At 45.9% G+C, this 15,661-nt stretch overlaps 1 protein-coding gene across 1 annotated transcript; it reads left to right on the plus strand.

The window, feature by feature from the left end:
- The first annotated feature begins 6,142 nt into the window (after nucleotides 1-6,142).
- LOC124697368 (alpha-amylase/trypsin inhibitor-like) lies at nucleotides 6,143-6,844 on the plus strand. The gene is made up of 2 exons (XM_047229973.1): nucleotides 6,143-6,543; nucleotides 6,760-6,844. The coding sequence occupies exons 1-2, from the start codon at nucleotides 6,143-6,145 to the stop codon at nucleotides 6,842-6,844; spliced, it is 486 nt and encodes a 161-aa protein (XP_047085929.1).
- Nucleotides 6,845-15,661: the final 8,817 nt, after the last annotated feature.

The raw sequence follows: 15,661 nt of genomic DNA on the forward strand, positions 1-15,661 counted from the left end.
AGAAAATAGGAACTGGCACTTCGGCATCTTGTTAATAGGTTAGTTCCGGAAAACGCATAAAAACATTATAAAGTGCGAGCAAAACATGTAAGTATTGTCATAAAACAAGCATGGAACAACAGAAATTATAGGTACGTTGGAGACGTATCAATCATGTTTAAGCTCTTGCATCATGTACTTTGTACCCATTAATGAAGAACTACATAGAGCTTGTTGAAATTTGGTTTGCATGATTGGTCTCTCTAGAGTCTAGATATTTTCTAGTTAAGGTGTTTGAACAACAAGGAGACAATGTAGAGTCTTATAATGCTTGCAATATGTTCTTATGTAAGTTTTGTTGTACCGTTTTATACTTGAGTTTGCTTCAAACAACCTTGCTAGCCTAAGCCTTGTATTGAGAGGGATTACTTCTCGTGCATCCAAATCCTTGAGCCAAAAACTATGCCATATGTGTCCACCATACCTACCTACTACATGGTATTTCTCTGCCATTCCAAAGTAAATTACTTGAGTGCTACCTTTAAAATTCTATTCTTTGTCTTTGCAATATATAGCTCATGGGAAAATAGCCTTAAAAACTATTGTGGTGAAGAATATGTAGCTTATGTGTCTTATTTCTTATAAGTTGCTTGATGAGCGGTAACCATGTTTCTGGGGACGCCACCAACTATTACACCTTTGTTGAATATCATGTGAGTTGCTATGCATGTTCGTCTTGTCTAAAGTAAGGGTGATTTATCATGATCAAATGGTTTGAGTATGCATATTGTTAGAGAAGAACATTGGGCCGCTAACTAAAGCTATGATCCATGGTGGAAGTTTCAGTTTGGACATCAATCCTCAATCTCTTATGAGAATATTATCTGTTGTTGAATGCTTATGCATTAAAGAGGAGTCCATTACATGTTGTCTATGTTGTCCCGGTATGGATGTCTAAGTTGAGAATAATCAAAAACGAGAAATCAAATGCGATCTTTCTCCTTAGACCTTTGTACAGGCGGCATAGAGGTACCCCTTTGTGACACTTGGTTGAAACATATGTTATGCAATGATAATCCATGTAAATCCAAGCTAATTAGGACAAGGTGCGAGCACTATTGGTAATCTATGCATGAGGCTTGCAACTTATAAGATGTCTTATACATAACACATATGATTTATTACTACCGTTGACAAAATTGTTTCTATGTTTTCAAAATGAAAAGCTCTAGCACAAAAATAGTAATCCATGCTTCCCTCTGCGAAGGGCCATTCTTCTACTTTATGTTGAGTCTTTCTATCTTAGAATCAAACACTTGTGTGAACTGTGTGCATTGATTCTTACATGATTACCTATTGCACTTGTTATATTACTTTGTGTTGACAATTATCCATGAGATAAACATGTTGAAGTTGAAAGCAACTGCTGAAACTTATATCTTCCTTTGTGTTGCTTCAAAGCTTTCTACTAAGAATTTATTGCTTTATGAGTTAACTCTTATGCAAGTCTTATTGATGCTTTCAAAGTATTATTCATGAAAAGTCTTTGCTATATGATTCAGTTGTTTATTCATTGTCTTTACCATTGCTTCGAATCGCTGCATTCATCTCATATGCTTTACAATAGTATTGATCAAGATTATGATAGCATGTCACTTCAGAAATTATCCTTGTTATCGTTTACCTACTCGAGGGCGAGTAGGAACTAAGCTTGGGGATGCTTGATACGTCTCAAACGTATCTATAATTTCTTATGTTCCATGCTACTTTTATGATGATACTCACATGTTTTATACACACTTTATGTCATTATTATGCATTTTCCGGCACTAACCTATTGACGAGATGCCGAAGAGCCGCTTGTTGTTTTCTCGCTGTTTTTGGTTTCAGAAATCCTACAAAGGAAATATTCTCGGAATTGGACGAAATCAACGCCCGAGTCTTATTTTTCCACGAAGCTTCCAGAAGACCGAAGGGATTACGAAGTGGGGCGACGAGGCGCCGCCACCATAGGGCCGCGCGGCCTGGGTGGGGCCCGCGCCGCCCTATGGTGTGGGCCCCTCGTCAGCCCTCCAACGCTGCCCTTCCGCCTACTTATAGCCTTCGTCGCGAAAACCCCTGTAACGAGAGTCACGATACGGAAAACCTTCCAGAGACGCCGCCGCCGCCAATCCCATCTCGGGGGATTCAGGAGATCGCCTCCGGCACCCTGCCGGAGAGGGGAATCATCTCCCGAAGGACTCTTCATCACCATGATCGCCTCCGGATTGATGTGTGAGTAGTTCACCCTTGGACTATGGGTCCATAGCAGTAGCTAGATGGTTGTCTTCTCCTCATTGTGCTATCATGTTAGATCTTGTGAGCTTCCTATCATGATCAAGATCGTCTATTTGTAATGCTACATGTTGTGTTTGTTGGGATCCGATGAATATGGAATACTATGTCAAGTTGATTATCAATCTATCATATATGTTGTTTATGTTCTTGCATGCTCTCCGTTGCTAGTAGAGGCTCTGGCCAAGTTGATACTTGTGACTCCAAGAGGGAGTATTTATGCTCGATAGTGGGTTCATGCATCCATTGAATCTGGGACAGTGACAGAAAGTTCTAAGGTTGTGGATGTGCTGTTGCCACTAGGGATAAAACATCAATGCTTTGTCTAAGGATATTTGTGTTGATTACATTACGCACCATACTTAATGCAATTGTCTCGTTGTTTGCAACTTAATACTGGAAGGGGTTCGGACGATAACTCGAAGGTGGACTTTTTAGGCATAGATGCATGCCGGATAGCGGTCTATGTACTTTGTCGTAATGCCTCGATTAAATCTCATAGTAGTCATCGTGATATGTATGTGCATTGTTATGCCCTCTCTATTTGTCAATTGCCCAACTGTAATTTGTTCACCCAACATGCTATTTATCTTATGGGAGAGACACCACTAGTGAACTGTGGACCCCGGTCCATTCTTTACATCTGAAATACAATCTACTGCAAACTCTGTTCTTTAATGTTCTTCGCAAACAAACATCATCTTCCACACTATACATTTAATCCTTTGTTTACAGCAAGCCGGTGAGATTGACAACCTCACTGTTACGTTGGGGCAAAGTACTTTGATTGTGTTGTGCAGGTTCCACGTTGGCGCCGGAATCCCCGGTGTTGCGCCGCACTACACTCCGCCACCAACAACCTTCACGTGTTCCTTGACTCCTACTGGTTCGATAACCTTGGTTTCTTACTGAGGGAAAACTTGCTGCTGTACGCATCACACCTTCCTCTTGGGGTTCCCAACGGACGTGTGTCTTACACGCCATTAGCGTCAACCATGAGACAAACAAGGGCCACGTGGTGGAAAAGGACACCAAGAGGTGGAAACCTCTATATCTAACACATGACATTGTTTTCATAGACCAAATACACCTGAAAGGATAGATATTGTAACCTAGATGGGGTGAATAGGTTCTACAAATTTCTTTAAATTCTTTTACAATTTTAGGATTTGTGGAATAGTAAGTGTGCCTAATGCAAACTAGGTGATGCAACCTAGATCATGATACAAGATACTTAAAGCATGAAGGATACCACAAGAGCGCAAGTAAAGAGATCAATTAGGAATAACCGAAACACGTAGAGACGAAGATGTATTCCCGTGTTCCCTTCCTTGGGAGGAAGGTACATCACGTTGTCGAGGTGTGGGATCCCATGAAGGACTTTCCAACACCACAAAGGCTCACCTTCTTCTTTGGATCATTTCTCACTCGGTGTAGAATTTAAGGTAGTCTCCAAACCCTCACAAACTTCTTCGCGTAGAAAATCCACAACCCGGATACTTCTGGGAGACCTTAGCCGCCCAGGGTTTACCACAAACCCAAGAGTAACCAGCTTCCTCGATAAACTCAATGGGGTGATGTTTTGCGTGGTGGGCTTGTAAATCGGAACCTCCTCTTGCTTCTTCTCAAAGGGATTTGAGTTTAGTTGGGAGAAATGGGAGATCTCCATCTTTTGGAGCTCAACAATGGAGTGAGATAGAGAGAGGGAAATACTGCATGCTTTAGAACAGGTTAATCTACCCCTTCAAGGAAGAAGGAGTGCTTTTGTAGCCCCTTCGATAAAATGAGCCGTTTGGGCATTAAGTCTGGCCATCCGGTACCTGGTCTAGTCGAACTGGGTTGCTGACCAGATTCATTCGGTAGCTCCCCCGATAGACCGGTAGGGCTACCGGTGGGCGGTAGAACCACCCGCGGCCTAGCCGATCTAGGGCCAGGTAGACCGGGCTAGTGATCGAGCTCACTAGGTAGCACGAGCGGTAGACCGGGCCAGCTACTAGAGGTGGGTCGAAACCCACCAGTATCGGGGTCAGTATGTGAGCCGATGCACCAGGCTAACCTGGTAGCACAGCCGGTAGACCGGACCAGATACCGGAGGTGGGACGAAACCCACTAGTGTCTTGGTCAGCACGTGAGGCTGTGCACCTGGTTGGAGACTGGGCTCACCGGGTAGCACGGCTAGTAGACCAGGACAGTTACTGGAGGTGGGTCAAAATCCACCAGTGCCTGGGTAGGCACGTGAGGCGGTGCACCGGGCAGGAGACCGAGTAGGTCGGTCTTCGGGCCGGCCCTACCGAGCCGGGTACCAGAAACTCCAACTTAGCTTAAACTGGATTTTCTCGGAAGCACTATACATCTCATGGTAATTGATCTTGGGCGGACTACCGAGTTCCATAAGACTACACAACGTATTCCGAAAGGACGCCATGTCCGGAGTTTGCCGAAGTGGATGGTGTTTTGGTTGCATGCAATCATGTTTTATTCTAACCGTTTGGTGGTTTCTGGAAGGGTGTTGTGAAGCTCGGTGGTATGTTGCCATCATGGGACATACCAGACACGGAGGATGGCATGGAAGGCGAGAACTGAGGATTGACAGTGAAGGTTTGAGTCCTGGTGGTGCAGAGATTCTGGCTTAGTGATTCGTGACTTGGAGCATTGGAATTGGCAAGTGGGACGACAACACAGCGGGAATTCAGTGTCTAAAATTGCAGGGTGAAAAGACAAGGTCTGCGTTTAGTTGGTTGTGTCTGAGAATGACTTTGTTGAAGGCATTATTTTGTGAGTGTGGGTGGCCATTCATCAGGGCGATGACAACACTTGTTCATTGTTCACTTAAAACGTCGATTTTAGAGTTTATGGATTTCTACTGCTGTTTTGGTGGTGTTTGGCCTGTTGTTACAACGAAATTGTCATTGTAGCGGGACTTTTGTTTATGTAATTCTTCTTTCACTTTTTATCTATGTGTGCATCTGTATTGCTATTAGAGTACTACATTATTGTATCGGTTGTGTATTGGTATCTTTGCAATATTAATATATTCCTTTTATTGAAAAAAGGTTGACGATCTCCATCCTTTAGAAATTCTTGGCTCCTCATAAGACACCGGGAAGGTTTCTAAGTGGCTATCTAACCATCTAGGAGGCGCATACCCTTGAAGAAATAGCAACACTTGCTAGAACCAAGATTTTGATTATTTGATGATATTGTCATCATATTTAGTTAAATTAAATTAATAAAAAATACTAATTATTTCAACAAATGAATGTTTCTAAATCTGCATGTAGTGACTTAGGCCGAGTTTTTGATACGCTGGAAGTCAAGGTGTGCAAAGTATACATGCTTAGATGCTCACATGTTTGCTCACCGAAAATAAAAAGTTAAAAATATTTTGTTATCTCAACAAATCTGGTCTCCACACATAAACCAAATGATAGTTCATTTGAAGTGTTAGGTGACATGATAGGGATACAACTAATGGCCACGTATGATAAAGATAGCTCATGCAGTCATGCCATACGCATGCTAAGTAAGTTAGGCTCGGTGTGGCATCATATGGGGCCACTTTTCCATGCAAAACCTCTTCCATGCAAAATCTCAACTTCCGTTCTCTCCAAATTCTGTTACCACAAAGTTAATTCTGTTACCGTAAAGGTGAATTAGCTAGTCTTTCATCGTACATGACACCGAAGTTTCCATTTTGCGGGACTCCAACGGCAGCAAAAAGCACATCAATGCTCACTGTGCCAGCTTGCCGCTCTTCTTTTCTCTCGCTACATATACATGCCATACATAGCCAAGCTCCAACATATTATTTTAAAGACAACAGTTTAAAATGGCGTTCAAGAAGATCATCCTCACGGTCACCCTCTTGCTTTCCGTCATGGCTGCCACCTCCGCTAGTGTTGCCGGGGATCAGTGCGTTCAGGGACAGAAGATCCCGCACAACCCGCTTCCATCCTGCAAGGGATACGTAGTCAGCCATGTATGTGGTGTAGGGCAGCTCCCCATGGAGGTGATGAAGGAGTCATGCTGCCAGGAGCTATCAACCATCCCAAGTTCATGTCGGTGCGAGGCTCTCCGCATCCTCATGGACCGCCTGGTGACTGTGGATGTGAAGGGCGTGTTCGAGGGCGGCCCTCCCCAGCAATGTCCCAGGCAGTGGCAAAGGGGCTTCGCCGCCATCCTCGTTGCCCCGGAGGAGTGCAACCTAGAGAACACCTTACTTAAGGACCCGTATTGTCTCTCTCTGGCCAATCAAGTAGCAGTGTGACTCCTGCACCAAAAATAGAGCCCTAAATAAGCGATTTGCGTCGATTGATGGACGGACCGCATGCATGTACTATATGCATCTGCATTGGCATGTGTGATGCATTGAATTATACCAGTAATAAAGAGCCTCCCTTGTTACAGTATATTCTAGTTTGTGTAATAATGATGGCACATTCTCAGGTACGGGGATGCGACAGCTACGACGGTGACATCGGCACGAGGCTGCGGTAGCGATGATGACATCGACACTGGGTTGTGGCAGTGATGACGGAGACATAGACACGGGGCTATGACGACATGATGACAGCAACATCAACACGGGGCTGCGGTGGTACTTAACAATGTAGTTATGTAGTATGAGAGAAACTAGAGGCACTGTGTTGTGCATTTTGTACCAATGAATATACTCATATATATTTGCAACTTAATTAGGAATATATTAGATGTATGTATAAATGTATGGATCATTGTATGTATGACAACTTGTATTGTATGTCTATTAAACATTAGGTTTTTTAAATCCCTATTTACATACTAGTAGTGTGATTTATATCAGCGGCATGCTAGTTGGGTAGCACGATGCTTGGTTATCGGTGGTGTACCAGTAGTGTGTGGGCCAGACACACCACCACTATATATCTAAACTACTAGTAGTGTTTCAAGGCCACACTCTACTAGTGCTTTATACCAGTGGCGTAATAGTGGTGGTGTGTGGCCCCACGCTACTAGTAGGTCATTTTCAAACGCCATCAATAACCTTTTTCCTACAAGTGTCCATGTTGGCTCTGGAGGAGAAGGTGAATCGGGGCCTCCATGCCTTGGTGTGGCAGACGGAGAGCACAGGTCCGCCATGCACTGTCCCGACGCGGGGAATCGATAGGAGTGGGAGGTGTCCTTAGATTTTGTAGGGGCAGTAGTGTGAAACAAGGGCTAGTCAACCGCAGTATCCAAAGGGAGGGGCTCCTCTAGTGTAGGAGGAGGGGTCCGCTGGTTTAGAGAAAAGAGGGGAGGGCGGGTTTGGATCGAGAAAGATGGGGTAGGTAGCAATACATGTTGGGATCGAGCGATAGAGGTAGGCAATGTGGTGTGTGTGCGCGTCTAGTTAGGTTTGTGTTAGGTAGGGTTACATATACGTCTAGTGAAATGAGTGAAAAATGACATGATAAGGTGTGGGGGTTGGTTTAGGCCAGAAGAAATAGGGTTATCTCCGGCCTTACGATTTTTGCTTTATATGAAGAGAAGCTCATATTGTGCCCATGCATCGGTGGCCTATTTATATCACCCACACCACTAGCAATTTGGTAGATCAGATGTACCTAGCTAGCAGTGTGTCCATACATATAGGCAGGCTATTGATATTTTAAATTCTAGCGACGTGCATAAAAAATACACCCCAACGAGATATTCCATTCGGGTCAACTAATGGGCCCACAGTTTGGTGGCATGCCATTGTTTCTACAAGCCACGGGTATGGGTTTAGTTGTGGCGCACCTGAATGTTGACACGCCACTGGTAATATCAGTGACATGTATCTAAGCTGCCATGTCACTGATATGAGTACCCCTATAAGCAATTTCCTACTAGTTTTATGAAACAAGAATATATTTAGTAAGGTTTTTACCTGCTCATCTCACGCTCTAGTTTGTCCATGATCGTGAAATTGGGGGTTTCACTGTCAAGACTATTATTTGAATTAATTTAATTCAATAATTTATAATTATTTGAACACATGACTATCTCCAAATCTGCACTTCGAGTTGGGGAAACTGGGTTCCATCTGATTTAGAATTAGCTAGCACACACTTAAAATAATGTAGAAAATACTCGTTGGAAATAATGTATAACTTCAGTGCCTCTTGTGTACTAACTAGCGAATAGTTTCCCTTCACGAGGAAACATATGCTTCACATATGTATGGGCAACACCAAAAGAAGATGATGAGGACATCCCTACCACATTACTACCTCCGTTATTAAAAGATGAAGATGAAGTTGTTGTGAAACTCAAGTCCAATGAAGTTAGGATTGGGCCTATTACAAGGGCTCGTGCGAAGCTACTTAAACAACAGGTGAACTTGTTCCTAAACGATACTTTGATTGATGAGAACTTTATACTGCCTAAATCCTGTTACTTATGTATGATCAGGTATGAAGAGGAGACAAGCATCGCACGAGGAGAAGAGGAGCAGCTGGACGTGAAGATGGACGTGAAGCTGGATATGGAGCTGGACATGAAGACACCCCATGGACGCGCGAGGGAGGAGCGAGAGGCATGCGCGAGAGGAGAAGCCAAAGTCCAGGCCGGTGCAGCATCCGGTCAGACCGGCCGCCATGCCGGCGCGCCCGGTCTCTGGCCCGGTCCGACCGGGCGGCACGCCGGATCCACCCCGGCGCCGACCGGACGCTACACTGATGTCTGATACGTCTCAAACATATCTATAATTTCTTATGTTCCATGCTAATTTTATGATGATACTCACATGTTTTATACACATTATATGTCATTATTATGCATTTTCCGGCACTAACCTATTGACGAGATGCCGAAGAGCCAGTTGCTATTTTCTGCTGTTTTTGGTTTCAGAAATGCTACAAAGGAAATAGGGATTTCTATTTTCGTGCCCTCAGGTCCTTAGTTGTACTCAGTTTTCCCCAGCTCCTTAGTTTTTCCTCAGTTTTCCCCAAGCCCTTGTCTGAACCGCGAAGGAGCTCGGACGGAAGGAATCCGTTAAGTTGACCGTTCCGTGCCGACGAGTGGGGTCGTGTCGTTTGTGGGGTCGCGTCGTGTGGGACCGCGTCGTGTGGGGCTGGTAGGAAGGGACCGCGTGGGACAGGACGAGGCCGTGTTTGTGTGGCCGTAGCGTGTGGGGCCGTAGCGTGTGGAGCCGTGTGGGTCCGGGACGGGGGCACGAGTGGTTTCTGTCTCTTCCGCCCGGATTAGCAGTTTTCAATGTACCTTTTTCCTCTCTATCGCTCGATCTCATTCATATTTGATAGCCCAAATTGGTAGCAAATCTAGAGCAGCTTCTCCTTCTGTTTTTTAACGCCATTCATTTCTTTATGCCTTCGTTTTTACCCAATCGGGTAGGAAATCTAGGGCACAAATCCGGAGAAAAAATATAGGATAAGCTGCATACGAGCAACCAACATAGCATAGATATATTCGGGACAGATCCAAAAGTAGTACCGATAGATCCAACATAAGCTACAATTTACATGAAATTAAGCTGCTCTACGGATAGAGCAGTCACATACGAGAGAGTGCGAGTAGGCACGTTCAACGCCTCCGGGTAGCGCGTGTGACTCGCTTGGAGGTTGCGCAGTGAATCCCAAGTGCTTTGTGTTTGGCCATGTACGCATGCACGTTCACGGTCCTTCCAACTCTAGCGCCACATCTGCCAATGGATTCAGCATGGTTCACCGGGGAGTTGAAGTCGGTGGCGCGGAGCTTCCTGTTGCGAAGGGGCACTTGTAAATGCCTCGAGAAAAAGGGCCATCGTAATGGCCGGATCGCAGCCTCCCGAGGACGTGACGAGTCTTGGTGTGGAAGGACTCGTCGCCGCTCGTCGACGTCGCTGCTCTGCACTTCGTCACGTAGCACCAAAGATCGTGCAAAAAACACGGAGTCAATTGCAACGATGATGGAACAGAGAGTGAACAAAAAATCATGCATGATAATATGGGCTCGAAAAAAAGAGGTAGCCTCGGTTACATTGGACACACTTATATCCAGGATTTGAGTCGGCAAACCAAAGATCATGCATAACAAATTTGTACACACCAATTGTTTACTCGACCAAACCCTGAATCAATTTATGCCCAAATATTCATCATCATCGGCACAAATCTTAAACAAAAGCAAATCACAAACACTAATAACGCAAGATCTAACACAAAAGGATCGAACTAGGAACAGACGAACAGTAATAACGCAAGATCTAACAAAAAAGGATTGAACTAGGAACAGACGAACCGTAATAACGGTAGATCTAACACAAAATGATTGAAATGAGATAAGAACAAGGGAACAAAGGGTTACCTCCGGCTCCTTGTCGACGATGGTGGTGTCGTAGGGGTTCTCCGGCGCGTCGTCATCGCACTGGTTCGTACGGGTCCCAATCGACGGGGACCGGACGGTGGCGGCGGCCGATGCGCCGGCCGCTACGTTGGAAGCAGCGACGAGGGGCCCGGACGGGGCGGCGGCCGATGCGCCGGCTGCTACGTTGGAAGCGGCGACAGGGGCCTCGGACGGGGCGGCGGCCGATGCGCCGGCCGCTACGTTGGAAGCGGCGACGGGGGCCTCGGACGGGGCGGCGGCCGATGCGCCGGCTGCTACGATGGAAGCGAGCCGACGGGGGCCTGGACGGGGCGGCGGCTGATGTGCCGACAATGGGCATCTCATTCTTCTCCATCGCCGGCGGTTTTCTTCGGGGTTTTTTCTTCGGTTGTGGAGAAGATGATGGGACAGAGAGGCGGTTGCGGTGAGCCGGTGAGAACGTGCGTCGAGGGAGAGAAAGAGGGGCTCTATAAAGACGAAGGTGGCGTGTACCGCAACACGCGTCCGCTATGCACGGCAACACGTGTCCGCTATGCACGGCTGCAGCGTGCACCGCTACCCGAGTCTAACCCTGGGACGTTTGGTGTACTCAGTTATAACCTCAGGCCTTATACATAAATTTTATCTGTACTCAGTTTTCCCCTCGAGGACTTAGACCGGCAAGTGCAATATACTCAGTTTTACCCTCAAGTAGCTGGTCAACAGAGAGTCAACAAATGAGATTAACATAGCTAATTGAGTCATTTCATGCGCAAAAAAATCCAAAAAAATAAAAACATAGTGGCAACTACTCATGGAGTCTTCCTACGCAACCTCGCCACCTAGAAAACCTTAACAAACATATATAAATCAAGTTTTACCACAAATTGCCACTTCTCGGAATCACTAGTGTAGCTATGAAGATGCATGGTTTTCCACCCAAACCCCTTTGCAAAACATCTTTCCCAAAACATAGTTTGTCTAAATGATGCCATAATTGTCACACTCATGTATATTTGAATTGCAAATAATTTGATGTAGCCCAATATGAATTATATTGTACAAAACACACATTTTTCATTTTGTAATTCTTTTGTTTGAATCCCTTAGTCTATTTACTATTTATGTGCCCTTGGATTCTTAGTACTACTCAGTTTTGCCCTCAAGTACTCGTCACAAATGCTCCGAGAAGCCCAAACTTATCCCGATTGGTTGAGCCGTTGTCACACGGATCGACTCCACGAACCGTTGATCCACTGATCTAACGGGCAGTATACCCCTATCCGTCTCTTCGTGGCAACCTCTCTCTCTCTCTCTCTTCGTGGCCACCCATCTCTCTCTCTCTCTCTGTCGGTGGAGAATGCAATGACGAGTTTGCCACTTAATATATAGTTTGGGATATAGTATTGGTATTTTGAAACGGCCTAAAAGTGGTATAATTTTGTTATAAACATGAGGCATACATTTTTGCGGATTTCGGCGATTGCATTATTTGTCACCCCTATAACAATTATCAACTATCTTTAGCTGTCCTTTTCTTTTAGGGAATATAGTTTGGGATATGGTATTGGTATTTTGGAAAGGCCTAAAAGTGGTATAATTTTGGTATAAACATGAGGCATACATTTTTGCGGATTTCGGCGATTGCATTATTTGTCACCCCTCTAACAATTATCAACTATCTTTAGCTGTCCTTTTCTTTTAGGGAATATAGTTTGGGATATGGTATTGGTATTTTGGAAAGGCCTAAAAGTGGTATAATTTTGGTATAAACATGAGGCATACATATTTGCGGATTTCGGGGATTGCATTATTTGTCACCCCTCTAACAATTATCAACTATCTTTAGCTGTCCTTTTCTTTTAGGGAATATAGTTTGGGATATAGTATTGGTATTTTGAAACGGCCTAAAAGTGGTATAATTTTGTTATAAACATGAGGCATACATTTTTGCGGATTTCGGCGATTGCATTATTTGTCACCCCTCTAACAATTATCAACTATCTTTAGTCTGTCCTTTTCTTTTAGGGAATATAGTTTGGTAATTTCGGTGAATGCACACACTAACTTTGAAAACAACTACAAGTACATGTAACTGAATAATGGATTTGTAACTAGGTATCCCTTGTAACAACTTCTAGCGCCCGGTGAGCAATGATAAGAATCCGATCGTAATTATACAACAAAAAAAACAACCAGCCATCGGATTAGCTTGCTTCTTCAACTCGATCAGCTGCATTAACCGCTTGTTCATTTTCTTCGCTTCTCCCTTCACTTCCACCGGTTCGCATTGGGAGCATTAGGCATAATCGGAAGGTCCCTAATCGGAACGGCTCCTCTCTCCGCCGCATTCTCTACAGACAAGTCCCCCCCTCCCAAATTGTGCCCCCCAATAGCGCCAATTGATTCCTCGCAACCGAAGCCTCTCGAACGTACACATCGATCCACTCGAAATGCCTGCATTTCTTCAAGATCTGAAAACAACAACGTGAACCCTAAATCCCAAATTCGAGGGAATAACAAGAAAATCGAGAGAAAACGAGAGAAATTGGAGCGAGATCTAACCTTATCCCCCTCTCTATATGGCAAGCTCTCGCATGCAACGAACTCACGTCCACGGTTGCCGTTCTCGTCCGTCTTACGGATCGATCGCTTCGGAGGCTCCTGGCGTGGGCGGTCGGGGCATCTTGTCAAAGGCACGGGTCCATACTGCGGCCATGAAGAACGGAAGGTCGAAGAGAAACTAGACATCACCCGCGTGCCGGAGAAGGGCTGCCGCTGGCGGAGAAGAAGAACAATGGGGCGCGGAGAAAGAAAGGGGAAGCAATGGCACGGGCACGGGCGCGGGGCTAGCTCGGGCTCCCATTTTGCAACGGTCACCCGGGTAAGCTGTGGGTCCGGCGCGCTCACGTGGACAAGTTGTGGGTCCCACGATGATCTGGATAAGTGGAGACGTGTCCACCGCGGGGCACCAACAGCGGCCCCACTTGCCGGCACCAACCAACGTCAACTAAACGGGATTCCTTCCGTCCGAGCTCTTTCTGCGGGTTATAGACAAGAAGTTGGGGAAAACTGAGGAAAAACTAAGGAGCTGGGGAAAACTGAGTACAACTAAGGACCCAAGGGCACGAAAATAGAAATCCCAAGGAAATATTCTCGGAATTGGGCGAAATCAACGCCCAGGGTCTTATTTTTCCACGAAGCTTCCAGAAGATCGAAGGAGATACGAAGTGGGGCCACGAGGTGGCGACACACTAGGGCGGCGCGGCCCAGGCCTTGGCCGCGCGGCCCTAGCGTGTGGGCCCCTCGTGACGCCCCCGACTCCGCCCTTCCGCCTACTTAAAGCCTTCGTCGCGAATACCCCGGCACCGCGAGCCACGATACGGAAAACCTTCCAGAGACGCCGCCGCCGCCAATCCCATCTCGGGGGATTCAGGAGATCGCCTCCGGCACCCTGCCGGAGAGGGGAATCATCTCCCGGAGGTCTCTTCATCACCATGATCGCCTCCGGATCGATGTGTGAGTAGTTCACCCCTGGACTATGGGTCCATAGCAGTAGCTAGATGGTTGTCTTCTCCTCATTATGCTATCATGTTAGATCTTGTGAGCTGCCTATCATGATCAAGATCATCTATTTGTAATGCTACATGTTGTGTTTGTTGGGATCCGATGAATATTGAATACTATGTCAAGTTGATTATTAATCTATCATATTGTTATCACCAGAATTTGACCGAGTCAGAGGTGGGCCGTGATCAAGATGGACGTAAAGAATATATATATATAGAAGAAATACGTGAGTCGGCCTTTTATACCAAGTTGGGCTTAATTGCCCACGTATCTGTAACATATTAGATCGCATCTTAGTTTAGAAGTTAGAATCTTACTCGTGCACGGTTTGGTGCACGCCCCACATTAGAAAGTCCGTCTGGACTATAAATATGTATCTAGGGTTTATGGAATAAACAACAACCAACGTTCAACCACAAACAAATCTCGGCGCATCGCCAACTCCTTCGTCTCGAGGGTTTCTACCGGTAAGCACCATGCTGCCTAGATCGCATCTTGCGATCTAGGCAGCGTAATGCCTATCACGTTGTTCATGCGTTGCTCGTCATCGAAGCCTTTTTGATGGCGAGCAACGTAGTTATCTTAGATATGTTAGGGTTAGCATTGTTCTTCATATTACATGCTATCGTAGTGCAACCCTTGCATGTCTAGCCGCCCTTACACCTATCTTAGGTGTAGGGGCGTGTTGACTGCCAAAACCCACCGGCGGGCAGCGGCCTTGTCAACACCGTAGAGCCGGGAAGAGCCTAGAGCTGCGGCTGGCTGAGACCCCTCCGAGCGACGGCCCGCAATGCTCTTCGGTCACACGCGGCATTGCGAAGTGCAAGGGCGTGCCACCTGACCTATACCTGGTCGGGAAGGTGATGGGGATGCCTCGCTTAGTTTCTCGCGGGGCATACATGTAAACATTAAATACGAGCCTCGATCGGCTCTCAGGTTATCGCGTGAATCGGCTCAAAGAGCCGATCCACCCATGATCCGTACGGGGTGCACGAATACTTGGTGGTCCTGCTTGATCAAGATGAAGCTAATGAGATCTACGACGATTTAGGGTTTTCACCGCATAATCGGATCATCCTACTCCAGGTTGGGCCTCGCGGCCACGCACGGTGCTCGTAAGCCGATCCTAAACAAGGCCTCAAAACCAACATGAAGTTGATCTTCGGAACATCCCGTTTAGGACTTGCGAACGCCACCCTACGTGCCACTCGGATCCTCCCCCTTTGTAAGGCCTAACTATTGCAGATATTAAACTAATCCTTGTAGAACAAGGAGCAATCGTAACGGATCAGATCTACTAAATAATGATCAAGCGGGGTGCCGCCCCACGCCCGAGATAGGCGTGAGGGCGGCTAGATATGCAAGGGTTGCACTACGTAAGCATGCTTAAACGAAGAACAATGCTAACCCTAACACATCTAATGATAACTACGTTGCTCGCCATCAAAAGCGCTTCGATACGAGCAACGCATGAACA

Source organism: Lolium rigidum, chromosome 3, assembly GCF_022539505.1.
Source record: "Lolium rigidum isolate FL_2022 chromosome 3, APGP_CSIRO_Lrig_0.1, whole genome shotgun sequence".
Classification (NCBI taxonomy): domain Eukaryota; kingdom Viridiplantae; phylum Streptophyta; class Magnoliopsida; order Poales; family Poaceae; genus Lolium; species Lolium rigidum.

Excerpts from the sequence above, each read along its gene's own strand:
- LOC124697368 (XM_047229973.1), top strand. The coding sequence starts at position 6,143 with ATGGCGTTCAAGAAGATCATCCTCACGGTCACCCTCTTGCTTTCCGTC. Across the intron at positions 6,544-6,759 it reads AACACCTTACTTAAGGACCC|GTACGGGGATGCGACAGCTA; the intron begins GTATTGTCTCTC and ends GCACATTCTCAG.